General features: G+C 34.6%; 1 protein-coding gene across 1 annotated transcript in view; it reads left to right on the forward strand.

The window, feature by feature from the left end:
• RhoGEF2 (Rho guanine nucleotide exchange factor 2) overlaps window positions 1-15,551 on the forward strand; it is a 118,275-nt gene that overhangs the window by 42,714 nt on the left and 60,010 nt on the right. The window contains exons 17-22 of the mRNA XM_089234273.1: window positions 650-764; window positions 1,000-1,171; window positions 7,688-7,802; window positions 8,015-8,173; window positions 10,436-10,528; window positions 10,630-10,717. Coding sequence (XP_089090399.1) covers window positions 650-764; window positions 1,000-1,171; window positions 7,688-7,802; window positions 8,015-8,173; window positions 10,436-10,528; window positions 10,630-10,717 — 742 coding nt within the window. The remainder of the gene's footprint in view (window positions 1-649; window positions 765-999; window positions 1,172-7,687; window positions 7,803-8,014; window positions 8,174-10,435; window positions 10,529-10,629; window positions 10,718-15,551) is intronic.

Here is a 15,551-nt window from a genome sequence, read left to right on the forward strand (position 1 = left end):
GCACTACACGTACACGCACATTCCCGCATGTACCGATTCGTTGGGGGGTTCCGCGGGGGGGGGGGGGTGCATGTGCGGTGTAGCAGTAGTAGGTGGGGCCTCCAAAAAATGGCTCGGGGATCCATGATGTTCTTAAGTCAGCCACCTCGTTGGGCAATTTGCCTGTTGTGGCGTTGTATTTGTATTTGTATTTGTATTTGTATTTGTATTATCGCAAAAGCTATCCAAATATTAGTTTATATAGTGAAACCTGTCTAAGACGTACACTGTATTAGACGGAAACCTGTCTTAAACAGAATCAAAATATAGTCTGTTCAATAATTAGTGTTTTTATTTGCACCTTTATAAAACAGAAATTGGTTTAAAGCATTCAGTTTCATACAGATTTCACTGTATTTGGTTTTTGATGCAATTATAACAGACTATTCAAATACAGCTGCAATTATCTTTAAAACTTCTGCTTTCAAGATTTCATATTGTAAGGTTTTTCCAGAGAAAAATATTCATAACAATTACCCAAGGTGTATCATGTAATTACCGTAATATAGTTCATAATATACTGGTTGATCGGAATCAAGGGTTTACTAACCCCTGATCTAGTCAATATACTTTCATTTTGTCTGTATTGGAAAATGTTATTCCTTTTCAGGTTTAATAAACATGTTCAGCCCACCAGATTACCAGTTGGAGGAAGCAATGCATGATAAGAACAAAGAATTGAAATTAATCGAACAAGTTCTTGCACGTCATTATGAAAATATTGCGTAAGTACGCTCTCTCTACTTATATATAATATATATGAGGCATGACACTATGCAACTGCATGTGAATTGAGTGAAATTTACGATGCACTATGGAATCAAAATGCTTCTGTAGCAAACAGTGGTCATTTTGGACGTGAACTTTAAAGTTTTTTTTTCATGATTTTCTTTTTCACAAATTTTTTGCCTTTTTAATTTTAATTTTTTCTCCCGTTTTAACATGTATTTTTATTTTTAGGGAAGATTTTGAAAGTATGAACGATACCCTGGCAGCAACAACATTTGCTCTGGTGACCATACTAAAGAATTTTGGCCTCAAAAACCCACAGGTTCTGAATCTATGTGAGCGATGTCCAACATTTGTTGCTAAAGAAAAATCTCGTATTCGATTTTTGCAGCGGAAAGAAAAGGTACATTGAACACTGTGAAGCATTTGAATAAAGTTCCTGTTTTCCCTCATCAAATAACAGTTTTATTAAACCTTTCCCCGACTGAGCAGAATTCATTAAATGCTATCTTTTTTCATGAAGTAGACTTCCAATTTTTAGTAGGTGATAAGTAAAAGTGTGGTTCTTAATTTTGAGGCATAGATATGAATCAATCTACCTGTTAAAAAAGTCTCAGGTTACTCACTTAACTTTTTTTACAGGGTACTACCTGTAAAAAAAGTTACTCACTACAATTCACTGTAGAGAGTAATAACAATACAAATATTCAATCACTGCATTTCACTCACAATTTGAAATATAGATACCAGCACTAAAAATTCTTACACATCTATGTATACACACTCAAACTGTTAGGCACTCACACTTCCGGAGCTATTCAATCAGTAGTAAATTGCCCATGGTGATAAACCAGAGTTGTGTGTGTGTATACTCAGTTTGAAAGGGGAAAAAAGGTGCCAACTAATGAGGAGTAAGAAAATGTGTTTTGCTAAGAAATCAGCTTTAAAAATATCTTGGTTTGTCATTGCTAAAGTCAAAGGGTCTTATAAATAGGTAAGATTTCTCTTTTCAACGCTGGAGAAACGGTTAAAAAAATGTATTCCAGTTCACAAAAATTACAGATCATTTAGAATAATGGTGGATTTCTGATCTTTTTGTTCTTATGAGAGAAGTTACATATGTCATTATTCACATTGGTGCTACGTACTAATATTAAATTTTATTGTCGAAAACTGGTTAAAGTAAATCTCATTACAATATACTCTTGATCATCTGGCGATAATCAATGGTGCTACATACTGATATTAAACTTTATTGTCGAAACTGTTACAGTGAAATCTCATTACAATAAACTCTTGATAATCTGGCATGCACTAATCTGGCATTTTTCAGATGGGTTTTATTCAAGCATAGAAGAGGAAAGCATGTCACTGCATGTCTGTGCACAGAAGTTTATATTATTTAAATGGGATTTTTCAATTGACTTGCACTAAACTGGTGATTTCGATAATCTGGCACACCGTGGTCTGATATGTGCCGGATTAGTGAGAGTCTACTGTACATTCTCACAGCAAAACCCCTCTTTTGCTGAAACTGACTGGATAAAAAAAATTCCCATAAAAAAAGAAGGTGACTGTAGAAAAGAGATTTTTATTGAAGAGTTTTTTGTATAAAAAAACCATGATTGTTATTTGCTGTAAAAACAGGGTGACCCATCAAGAGGTATTTCACTGTATTTGATATCTGTATGTTATATCTCTAATATAAATCTCTCTGCAACAGAGGTTGCCAACCAACAGAGGTTTCAGTTCATGCAGAATCTTTGATGGTTTATGGGTTGTTCCACAGAACCAGGATGAACATGAATATTTCTCTAATACAGCTACTTTATTGTAAAAGCAATGAAAAACTTTACAGCTTATGATACTTCGGCCACCCCTGAAAGGCTCTTGCGGAACCCTTGACCTAGGAAACACCAGTTGGAAACCTATGCTCTACAACAGTGTTTCCCAAAGTGGGCGATGGGACTATTCAAGGGGGCGATACCAGCTACAGACGCGATTGGGGGGCTACGAATGGGCATAAAGGGGCGATGGGAGGACGAGAGGAAAAAATAAGTTTTCGAAGACTGGGACCCTTTTCCGGGAAAAGCCTTCGTAAATATCCGTGCCTATGGGCGAAAAAAAAACTAAGAATATTTGCACACAGTAGTTTTACTTATTTTATCTGTTAAGGAAGCAGAGCTAAAGTTTCTCCCCCCCCCCTGAATATGCGCTGTACATTCCAGTTGTATTGTAACTATAATTGATCGATAAAACCTTCTGTCGCAGATTTCAACACCATCTGGGAATGACTGGTTTTGCTAATGATTATTCATTATTGGAGCTATCGTCCCCCAAAAAAGTGCAGCTGGTTTCAGGGCCCCGAGACGATTCTCGTCATTTCTTTTTTCACCTCATAAATTCAATACAGATTGTGGCCCGAAAAGGGCCTAGCCTCGGGACCCTGAGGCAGGATGCGGGTGGGGGCATAATTTTAACATCACTGTTCATTCACGTACGGCTATGGCCTTTTTGCATGCTGGTTTTTTTTAATAAAAGAACCGCTTGGGAACAGACACAAACATCAATGGTCAACAGTTCGTCACGACACCACTAGGCACCCCGACGCTCACTTTGAGGAACTACCGTAATAGAAAATTTTTGTAATGTATTCGTTCAAATTCATTACTTAAACCCAAAGATAATGTGTGTGGAAGTCTTAAAATATGAATTACAGACGAGCAGTCTTGAACTTTCGTGCAAAAAAGTCACATATCTAAAGTGTTTGTTACACAACAGATGGACCCATTTCATGGTTCAAAAATGCATATCAGCTTCAGCCACCTCGTTGGGCGATTTGCCTCTTTAGGCCTTTGTGTTTGTATTTGTAATTTCGATGGTGTCCGAAAAGAAATTAATGTAATGCGGAAAATGTTTGTTGAATCCACGCCCTAAGTACGATAATGTATTTATTTTCATCAAAATTTTGATATTACTAAATCCTCTTATATTGACCAATTTTCATGACTTAAGTAAGCCCCACTTGGGCAGTACTATCTATCAGAGGCGCGACATGAAAAAAAATATTGTGGTGGGGGGGGAGGCATGAAGTTGCTTGTTGTCCCGTATACACAAGACTCAAGCGTGTACGCAGGACAGAGAGAACTGAATTAATGTTTAGAAATTAATTAGGGGGGGGAGGCTCAGTACCCCCTTAAAAATTGTATTGGGAGAGGGGCTCAAAGGGCCTCAGCTTCTAGGTTTCCGTGCCTATGCTATCTATTAATGCTTATCAAGAGCGCTATCCGTAACCGTGCTGATTATGACAATAAGGATAAAAGGGAAATTTTGGTACTATCTCCGAAAATAAGCATCGTTTCTCCTTTGAATATTGCGAAGAATATATGGATGGGGGGGGGGGGGGAAATACATGCTCCTTCAGCATCGTATGATAGAAATTTCTTCTCGCGATGGTGTCGGTTTAGTAGAAAATTTATTAAAATTCATTTTTTTTACTTGAATTTTTTTTTTTACTGTGACTTATGTAGTATTTTTCCTTGAAAGAAAACTATGTATTTTCATATGACCTTTGAAGAGTGATTCTACTCAATTCGAAATTCATTCTTAATCCGCTCATTCTTAAGTATAGTATTATATTAATAGTATGATGGAATTACCTTTTTAGCAATGTAGAATGCAAAAAAACCAACAATATTTGTTATAAATATACTGAAATAAACGGCAATGAATTTCCGGGTATTTTTAGTGAACATCGTTGGCTTTTTGCATTCTATATTAATAGTATTACTCAATTATATAATCAATCATCTCTCTGAAAGGATTTTTTTATTGTATTTTTACGTTTAATTAGCGTGGTTTCATCCGAATTTTTTTCCTTTTAATATGTTTGAGCTGAAAGGGTTGAACTTCATTACAATCTTAACAAGATTTCAGATATGTTCATAAAACAATGGTAAATATTTAGAATGATTATGTCATTTGGAATTATATGTAGAAGAAAACAAAGAGAGAGAGAGTGAATTGCAATCCCCCCGATGCTTGCCAGTTTTATACAAATAAATACAAATACAACGCCACAACAGGCAAAATGCCCAACGAGGTGGCTGATAAAAAGATGCCCATAAAAATATGGATGTCATGTTTCAAAAATACAGCAACCCCATTAAAAATGCAATTAACACAAATTATAAACATAATAAAATATTATACAATGCCCATAAAGAATACTTATGGTTGTCTTATTCTAAGAATGGATAGCTTCTCGATTTACCCCAACATGTTTATCGTATTTCTTTTTAAACGTGTCAATTGTGTTACAATTTACTACCTCCGGGGGTAAGCTATTCCATTTATTAACAACAATATAATTATAATCAAGAAAGAAGTGAGAGACCTGCGCTTGAAGTAATGTAAAATTACATTTTCTTAAAATATGGACCTATATAATATCGCAGTAACTCTGGTGATTTGAAAAATAAATGGCAGCTAACCGGAGCCCGACTTACTTGGGCAAGGCAGGAATTGGGGCTTCTGTGACTTGAGTCCAAATATTTTGTTTACCCAGTGATCGAGTTCGTTTCAGAATTTACTTGGTTAACCAAACCAAAAACACCAATGAATGTCTCACGAGCTTCCAAGATCGATAATTTCAAAAATGAATTTATTTTTTTATTGTTGAACATTTATTAGTGTTATTGCTCATCGAAATGAATAATTATGTATCACATTTTATTAAGTGACCAATTTTGCTTATATGAGCAAAGTGGCAGAATGACCATGCGATGGACTCACTTGATTCTGACCACAGTTTCTGACTTGAATTGATGTATTTTTCCTGATGTGCTTATAATTTGGTAATCAACCCAAGTGGGATATCCGGTCTGCGTTGATAGTGGTTGTATTCATCCTTTGACGACGGCACCCGTAGTGTAACGAAATGCTTTGAGAATTCATAGCGTTTTTCTCCCTATTTTCCTTTATCGTAGGTTCTTTCTTTAATTTATAAGGGAAAGGATTATTACAATTCTAAATTGTATTTAATTGCAAATGTACAAGATTGATAAATATCCAATCTACAATTCAAAGACAAAACTATAATAATAGTTGATAATAATAATAAGTTAAATGTAGTTTAAATTGTTTCAAGAATGTGTAAGGTGCAGTTGACAATAGCGAGAGGGGGGGGGCGTGTGGAGAGCGATTAAAAAATATTTATTTTTTAATAATATATATAAAAATATAATATATATAATATATAAAAATGTTTATTTTTTATGTAACGTGATCATCACGTATTCCCAAGAGATCCTTACAATCTGCAATGAAATAAATAATCTCTACTGAATGAAATAACTAGTTTCGATACTTTTCTTTTCGATCTCCAACAATAACACAATTATCACATTTACAAGAAATAGTAATTGACAGAGAAATGTGATTGATCACATTAATTGACAGAAATAGCATTAAAAGACAGTCTGACGTTCAAATTTGAAGATGGCTATTAATTTTTCTGGCTGAAAAAACAAATACTGTACCTGGAATTTATGGGGATATACAGTGGAATCTTCCATAACGGACACTCCCCGTTTTAAGTGAGCACCTCCAGTTACCAAACACTTTTTGAATTACGTCAACGGGACTCCAGACTCCCGTTGAGACTGATTATTTTACTAATTTTACTATCCATTAAATGACACTCCTCGTTAGCGGCGAAAATTTTCGGTCCCGTGAGTCAGTGCCGTCTTAACGCATGGGCTCCGGAAGAAAAGGGGGGGGGGCTCAGAAAAACGAGAAGTAGTTTAATTTTTGAGAAGTTTCCATGTAGGGCCTCAGAAAAATCACTTGGCGGGAGGGGGGGGGGGTTTCTATGATGCTCTTAAGACGGCCCTATCATGAGTGTCCGTTATTGAGAGGTACTAATGTAGCTGAACATTTTTCATGTGCGAGACGTTTCAATGCAGTCACAAATTTTTCGACAAAAATCAAAATCACCTACAGATATTCAATTGTGAGGATTTGAGAACTCAGCTTAGTAAAACCAAGCAACAATCATCACACTTGGGAAACATCTATTAATAATAAAATTATTTTTATTAAAAGTAAGTAACAATTGTAGTTTTGCGTCTGTATTTTTTAATAATTTTAACATTAATGGATATTTTTTTGTGTGATGCAAATATTACTTTGACCACAATAAATGCAACTAAATGCATATGTTTTGTGTTATATGCATGTTTATAATTTTATAATTCACAAATTTAATTTTTTTTGTTTTGCAATGAAGTTTACTGTAATTTTCTTAATTGTAATTATTTTAGAACTTTTAACCCTTTTTATACTATGCTTGTATAGTATATGCAAAACAATCAAAAATTCGTCGCTGCATCATTCAACTTTTTAATGTGGGTTTTTAACATCTCTTCCAGGGGGGCGATGAGAAATTTTGTTTTTGAAAAGGGGGCAATGGGCTGAATAAGTTTAGGAAGCACTGCTCTACAACTTTGTCTTTTGTTTCTTCAAATCTTGTTCGAATTTGCTGAAGGTGGCCTTATATAGATTTTTGAATATTAGCAAAATATTCTCAAATGCATGTGTCCTAAGATTTTTTCCAACAAACTCGTGGCAGCATTATATTAACCTTCTCCCAAAATCTCTTTTTTTTTTTCTGTATACTTTATCAAGTACTCAGCATTGACATGAGATTCACTTAGTTTTTTTGTCTTAAAAAGATGACATATACTGGATAATAGAGGGATTGACAATTCATTTCTTGTTTTTCTATTTCATTATACTCCGTAATGTTGCTGCTGTTTAGATGTAAATTATTTGCTTGTGTGACTTTTCTTATGAAGCAAATATGATTATGGTGTTAACGTAATCTATTTTTTTTATATAAATGATGCTACTTTTAAAGGTGGTGTTCGTTCAAGGTCATCATTTTTTGCCAGAGCACTACTATTCTGTCACATATTGCAATCACTGTCAACTCATAATTTGGGGTGTTGGTAATCAAGGATATCAGTGTCAAAGTAAGCCTCAATTCAGTATTATAATATGATCAGTTTTTAGATATTCATTGTATTCATGTGAATTTTATAAGGAGCAGCCTAATTATATATGCAGTCTCATCACGCTATAATTGAGATCATGCAGTTGAAAGCATTTTTTTTTCATTTGAATATTAAATTGTTCAAATAGTTTTCCGTTCTTGATTTTCAATTATTTCATTCTATTTGCATAGATTGTACTATGAATATTCATAAGACTTGTGTTAAAGTTGTTGAAGAACACTGCATTGGAGCTTTGAGAAATAAGAAAGATAAAAGAAAAGACAGGATGTCTGGCATTGTTGAGTTCATTGGTAAATCTCGTAAACCAAGTCAGCCAGTTCCAGCTGCCAGTAAGGTTTTTTCATATATGTATTTTTCAATATATACAGTGGAGTACATTTATAACATACCCTGTATATAATATATGGTTTTGTAATCCCTGATTTTCAGCCCATTCATTTCCATAAATTTTTTTAAATAAATAAATCATACAAAAACACAGACATATATACAAATACAAACATACACATAGGTACAAACATAAAAACACATAAATACAAACACTTTGTGGCCCCAAGGGACTTAATAAGTCCTTCCAGCGGATCTAAAGGGGGTTATAATCACATATGTTTAACCGTTTGAGTCCTAGGGAGTGTTGAAAAAACACTGTCGAAGAATCCCAAACATCGCAACCGTGCTTTCTTTAAATGAGTACGAAAAGACCTGAGCAGCACGATAGCGCTTGTTTTATTTTATGTCAAGAAATACCAAGCGGCGCGATAGTGCTTTGTTTATTTTACATCGATGAATCCCAATCGGAGCAATAGCGCTTCTTGTATTTGTTAGGTAACATGATTCTTGTCTTTTTCTCATCGCTCCATCACATTTATTGCAGTTTGCAAAGCGATCGGGCATATTCCTGTGTAAGTGTTTCTCATTGTTAATAATTGTGTGTTTCAAAATGATTAGACGAAGCAACGCAAAAAGTAAGTAAAAAATTAATCTAGATTTACTGTTTAACTTTTTTAAATTTGGTGTATCCCCAAAAAGGTAGAATGAAACGAAAAGGAAAATCTATGAGCATAATCACAAACCCATGTGATCATATTATTGATGATGATGACGATTACATTGTTCCTGTAAGGTGCAAGTATTATTCTACCTATTGTAAAATGTACTATTTACATTAAAAGAAGCTGTGTTGTGATGTACTTGCTTCAGTAAATCTGAGCGTGCAACTTCAACAATTAGTAATGCACCGTCTGTTGTCCACAATGTTCGAAATGTACTGGGGTTTCTCGACATAAAATCTCAACAGCACGATCGCGCTGCTTGGGACTCAAACGGTTAAGAACACTGCTTTTATAAAGATTAGACATGTTATATTGAATATTATTTTGTTGTATTGACGTATTATTTTTACATCTGTTATTACATACAATGCTTAAAACATATGCTGTGAATGTAACACACCTAAAACACTCTTAACCTGAAACAATTATTCAAATTTTGCATGCAGGAAACAAAAACCTGGAGAAATGAAGCCGAAAACTGACTTACCTGTACAACATGTATTGTATGCAGGAGATATCTTGATGATTTTTTCACAAAAACTAGGGAATTCTATGATAAAAAACCTGCAGTCCTATGCACCTCCAGTTCTATGGTAATCCTCCCAAGGACACAAACTCTTCGACAAATGTTATCTCCTGTTCATGAGCTAGCCTCTCAAAGTCACATTAAGTAATGCAATCAGCCCCACAGTTTTCTCCAAGCAGAATTTAAAAAAAAACTACAATAGCACATACGCAGGGTTACAATGCTACATTCAGTTTTGTATTGTAAACAGTCACATTCGCCCACATGTTCATTTCATTTTTCAGTGAAGCACACTGACCAGTGGGACATCTGTAGGGGAGAATATTACTCGCAATTTCACAGTATGTGTGTGTGTGTGTGGATGAGAAAGCAAAAAGCCATCTGCACACAGTTGTGATAGTTTGAAAATAAATATTTAAAGAAAACAAAACGCAAAAATTTTGCTCATAATTCAAATCACTTGTTAACCAAATCAAAATTTTTGTTCATATGAATTGCTCGATAATCAAAGTTCCACTGTACAGTTAATGCTAATTTTTAAGAACCCATTCATAAAATTGGAAGTTCATAAATTAGAAAAATGTTTAAAGGAATAGGTTGTATGGGACCAAAAAATTAGTGCGTAAAAACATGCAGTTCATTAATTGGAGGTTTGTAAAATCAAGCATTGACAGTATAGATCAGATGTCTTCAACTTTTTCCCAGTCGTGAGCACTGCCTGTGGTTATCATGAAAAGAAGAGCACTCTTACGGCAACTCTGACATACCAATGCATGAAATCAGGATGATTTCAATCGTTCAATAGAATTTTGTACAAGGTGTTTACTTGTAACGTTGATCAAGTGCTCTCGAACACAAAATCAGACACGACCATCAAGCACTCTGGGTACTTCTGGGAGTAACGGGTTGAAGATGCATGGTATAGATAGTTTAATTCCTATTATTTCATGTTACTTTTTGTTAGCATTATTTTATACTCTACATTTCAATTTTATTTTATTGTTTAATTTTAGTTGAAAGAGCCAAGAAATTAAATGAAGATATGAATTTGGAAAACGAAATGATGTCCATCAATGATTCATCTGCGAATGAGAATCATGATGCAGGTTGGTTTAATTAATTTTCTCTTTTGAACAGTGTAACATAGAAATAACTTTTCTAACATTTTCTTGATGTGCCTCACTTGTAAATTTTATTCTAATTTCAGGTGATAAGACAGACTCCAAAGATCAGAAAATATCAAATGACAATGCACATGCCATGCATTTACAGAACAAACTAGAAAAAACACACTTGTAAGTATTAGCTTTTTACTGATGTACGAAGAATTATTTTTATAAATGGTCTTTCAAACTTATTTTATTTGAAGAAAAACTGGAGCTTTACTCTTCGGCCATGGTTGTCTTTCATTTCTTGCTAACGGATGAAATTATTGGGACTTTGATGCATAAGGTGCTCTTCTTATAAATTTTTTTTGGCTCTACTCTCTGAGGGATCAAAAAAGTTCACAAAAGCATCTTATTGATATAAATCGAGTAGTTTTATGTCTGGGGATATCCATCCTGGCAGCGAATAAAATGTTATGAAGAAATAGAAAACATAACAGCCCAGTCAGTTCTTGTTTTACATTATTATTGCACCAACTTCAAAAGCACATTAATTTCGCTAATGTTTCTGAATGAAAATGTCGTTAATGCCTTGAGTTTGTGGTTGACAAAATTTTCTGTTTTTGATTCCTTCAAAAGATTTTAATTTCAAATTGAAAATTATTAAAATAAAATTAGAATATCTCTTCAAAATTTTGATGGTTTTTTTGTTGGTAATGTGGGGAGTTATATATTTATTGCTTCAAAACATGTACAATATTTATAAATTTTTTTAACAGATTAAGAGGAAAAGCCATCTTCAAATACTTTTCAGGTATCAAATATTTTGAAGAGGATTATAAATTGCTCATTTATGAGCAGTGGATCAATTATTTTTATTTTATCTTTAATATTTCTTGAGTTGCAACTGAATGCTTTGATTTTTTTTTTTTTTTCATGCTTATAAATCTTTCTAGATTTTTCGATAAGATTTGGTAATTATTTTAATCCTCAGAAGAAAAAAAAATTTTTTTTCATGTTTTCTTTGTGTTATAAAATTTTACATTATAAAGGCAAAAAATATGTTTAAAAAATTTGTAATTTGTGCAGATATTTTTTATGAAACAAACGTGCAATATTCACATTTGAACATTTTCTCTGTTCCTATCGGTTGTGTCTGCGATTGATTTAATTTTGATACTTAAAAAAAAAAAATAGTCAAATCATTTTCATCTCTTAGTCAAAATATATTATTCCGGTCAATTTCCACAAGACTTCGAGATTGCAAAACAAGAAGTGGTTCGGCGGACAAACACAAATTTATTTACAGAACAACAATTTACACATATTTACGAGCTAATCATAGAGCGAACAACTTTCTCGCAAAGTTCAATCACAACTGACTTTTCATAGAAATTTCTCAAGAGTTCTCGTAGTTCCTTGAAAATGGCGCCGCTGTCTGGAAGGGGGGGGGGAATGTTCCGGAATGTTCTCCACCAATCGCACTTCTTTCTCACAAAGTTCAATCACAACTGACTTTTCATAGTCTCTCTTATTCTCATCCTCCTCCTGTCGTCCTAGTAATGCTTTTTATAGGATCAGAGAAATTTCTCGAGAGTTCTCATAGTTCCTGGAAAATGGTGCCACTGTCTGGAGGGGGGAAATCTTCTGGAATGTTCTCCATCAATCACCATTCTTTGTGATAAATAGAAACCGGTATCAACTGCCGTTGCGAATAGCAAATTGCGATATGTTTAGAGGCTCTAAAAAAATAGAATCACACCATATCTCATCTATAGTTCGTAACAATATGTTTATTTTCTTACATATACATGTTTCTTGAATATTTGGAATAATTTTAAAAACATGAAATGAAATCAAATCTAGAGAGTGGTACTTGGCGCCCAAGTGGTGCAGTGGTGCTCGTCTTTCCTCATGAAGGTTACTTTCAGGGTCCACGAGTTTGATCTGGGGAAAGAACATAGAAAACAAGTTCTTTATTTACTGAGACTGGTCAACCACAATAGATGGTGTCTTCTTTTTCCATCCAACTCCATCGGTCGGATGTAGCAGTATGGGGATATGACCAGAGTTGGTGTGTAATAAAGTAGTAGTACTTGTCTATGCTTTGTGGCATCAGAAAATGTTACATTTATACAGTGGAACTGTGATAACTTGATATAATTTGGTTCTCCTGGTAACTCCCAGGTTGGCACAACACTTATTTTAATGGAAGCATCGTCTAAGCTATGATTTAGTCGGTTATGATTTTTACCATGTTATCACAAGTAAATGCTAAAAATCACTTGTGTTGGCCAGTGTGAAATTTTTTTTATGATGCTGTTCTCTTATATTGCAACAATTCTGTTTCATTGTATTCTATGGTGTGCATCATAGTCCTCCTCATGCCCGGAACTCTTCATCTTGGATTACAAAATCCAGGGCTGCAACTAAATACTTCATCAGCTGGGCGAGCGCACATTTCGGCTCCCGGTGTAAGGTAGAAGAAATAGTTGAAGGTGAATTCAGCGCCCCCTCTGGTCCATTGCCCAGAGCATCAGACCTGCCTGTTCTCTTCCCCCCCCCCTCTCCCTAGTTGCTGCCCTGAAAAAAGCAATAGATAAGTACACACAAAAAATTTTCAGCAACAGTTTAGAACAGGAAATGCCAACCTGTGGCAAATGTGCTACTCGATGACACGCCATGATACTCTGGGTGAGGATTTGCTGCAAAAAAGAAGAGGAAATCCAAGTTTTCCAAATTAATTAAAACTTTTTATTACACTTGGTTGTTTATTTGAAATGTGGGCCATTCTTATATGTACTGGATGTCTGGAAAAAGTAGAATGTGAGCCATATATCAAGATAGTGCCAAACGCAGAAATTTATATTTTAGACAGTGGCACAGGAAAGGGAAAGATTCGAAACCATCAGTTTAGAAATCAAATAAAAAAATTTTCAAATGAGAAGATAATTTCACTCATTTTCTAAATAGTTGAACTGCTCCACACATATACAAAATCTAATAGCTAATCAGATTTGTTTGTTTTATGTCTCTGTACAAATAGTATAGTTGTGAACATAAAGTATGTACCAAAAAAAAAGTAAATCAATCTTTTTATTTTGATCTAACTAAAATATATGTCCACAAGAAAACTTCGTTTTTATAAGATTCTTCTTGCATGGATATGGTCATTTTCATCGAGAAGAATGTAGCACATTGTACTTCAACCTTTTTACACTCGATGGTAAAAGGAATAGTTCAGGAATTTCAAGGACCGGTGGGAATAAGATAAATTTCAGATCTGTTGACTACCAAGGCAAATAAAAACCAATATAGAAACAGTATTTTATTAATCAAATCTTAAATTATGTAGCAGCTACACGAGTTGAAAAAAATATTTCAGTCACCAACAGTTAAGTCAGTCACCAACAGTTAAGGAACACAGGTCTAATATGAAGTATTGTATGAGATCTTGCGAGTTATGTGGTGAAATTGAGTTTGCATCATATTCATCACACTAGTTTTTGCTACATTTATTGTAAGCATTTCTATAAACATAGTGACCAATGTAATAACCATAATCATTCCTTTTTATATCTCATGCTCGTCAGGGAAAGCTTAACAAACTATTTGACTTTTGAAAAGATGAGAAGACTTTTGAGATGTCAATTTCATTAAATGAAAAAAAAAAAAACTTTACTGCCTAAATGAACAGTAAAACAAATATGCTCGTGCAATATGCAAAATGAACATATTTTTCTTAATATAACTTAAATGTCTATTATAAATTTTTATGGTCTTGCTTGCAAGTGTATTTCTTCAAAACCTCTGTTTTGTAGCATCTAGGATATAATTCTTTCCCTAAAATTCTATATGTAATTTGGACTGACAGAAAGAAATTAAATGAATCAACAAACCAAAGAACATTGTGTCGTGGTTCTAAAATGATGCCATAGAAGTGTCACAGAAGTTCCCGAAAATAATTTCATGCCAATAGCCTTGGTTCTGAAAAATGTGTGTGGAATCCATGGGATTTTAGAAAATAGAGAGCTTATTATGATGTCTCAGGAGTACTGTTCAATTTATGATTTTGCAGGTTTGTTTAGTTTTAACTAAGTGGTTTTTTCGAAAAATCAAATAAAAGTGGCCTGAATATAATTGTTTTTCCTAAAAAAATATCATATTGGTTTATTGTTAGCCAAAATTTTTTCATTCTCGCCACATTTTATATTCTTAGGGTACATTCTGATGGTATATCTTTAAATAGTATGAGTGGTTTTTTTTTTCTGAAAAGTGTCTAACAAAAATGCTCTGAGTATAATATATAAACTGAAGATGAAATTTGGATTTTCACGTACGACCATTTCACGAGTGTACCGTGAATATTGGGAATCCGGTAAATATTAAATCTATGACATCGCTGCGGCCGGAAAAAGATCATGCAAGAACGGGACTGACGAGAATCATTAAACGTGACAGATGTGCAACTCTTCCGCAAATTGCTGCAGATTTCAATGCTGGACCATCAACAAGTGTCAGCGTGCGAACCATTCAACGAAACATCATCGATATAGTCTTTCGGAACCGAAGGCCCACTCGTGTACCCTTGATGACTGCACGACACAAAGCTTTACGCCTCGCCTGGGCCAGACAACACCAACATTGAACTGTTAAGGATTGGAAACACGTTGCCTGGTCTGACGAGTCTCGGTTCCAATTGCTTCGAGCTGATGGACGTGTACAGGTATGGAGACAACCTCATGAATCCATGGACCCTACATGTCAACAGGGGACTGTTCAAGCTGGTGGAGGCTCTGTGATGATATGGGGCGTGTGCAGTTGGCGTGATATGGGCCCCTGATACGTCTAGATACGACTCTGACAGGTGACAGGTATGTAATCATCCTGTCTGATCACCTGCACCCATTCATGTCAATTGTGCATTCCGACTGATTTGGGCAATTTCAGCAGGACAGTGCGACACCCCACTTGTCCAGAATTGCTACAAAGTGGCTCCAGGAACACTCTTCTGACTTTAGAC

The sequence above is a fragment of the Pholcus phalangioides genome, unplaced genomic scaffold (assembly GCF_987345545.1).
Source record: "Pholcus phalangioides strain wild (caught in Gottingen) unplaced genomic scaffold, Ppha-v1.0 ptg000008l_1, whole genome shotgun sequence".
NCBI classification, from domain to species: Eukaryota; Metazoa; Arthropoda; class Arachnida; order Araneae; family Pholcidae; genus Pholcus; species Pholcus phalangioides.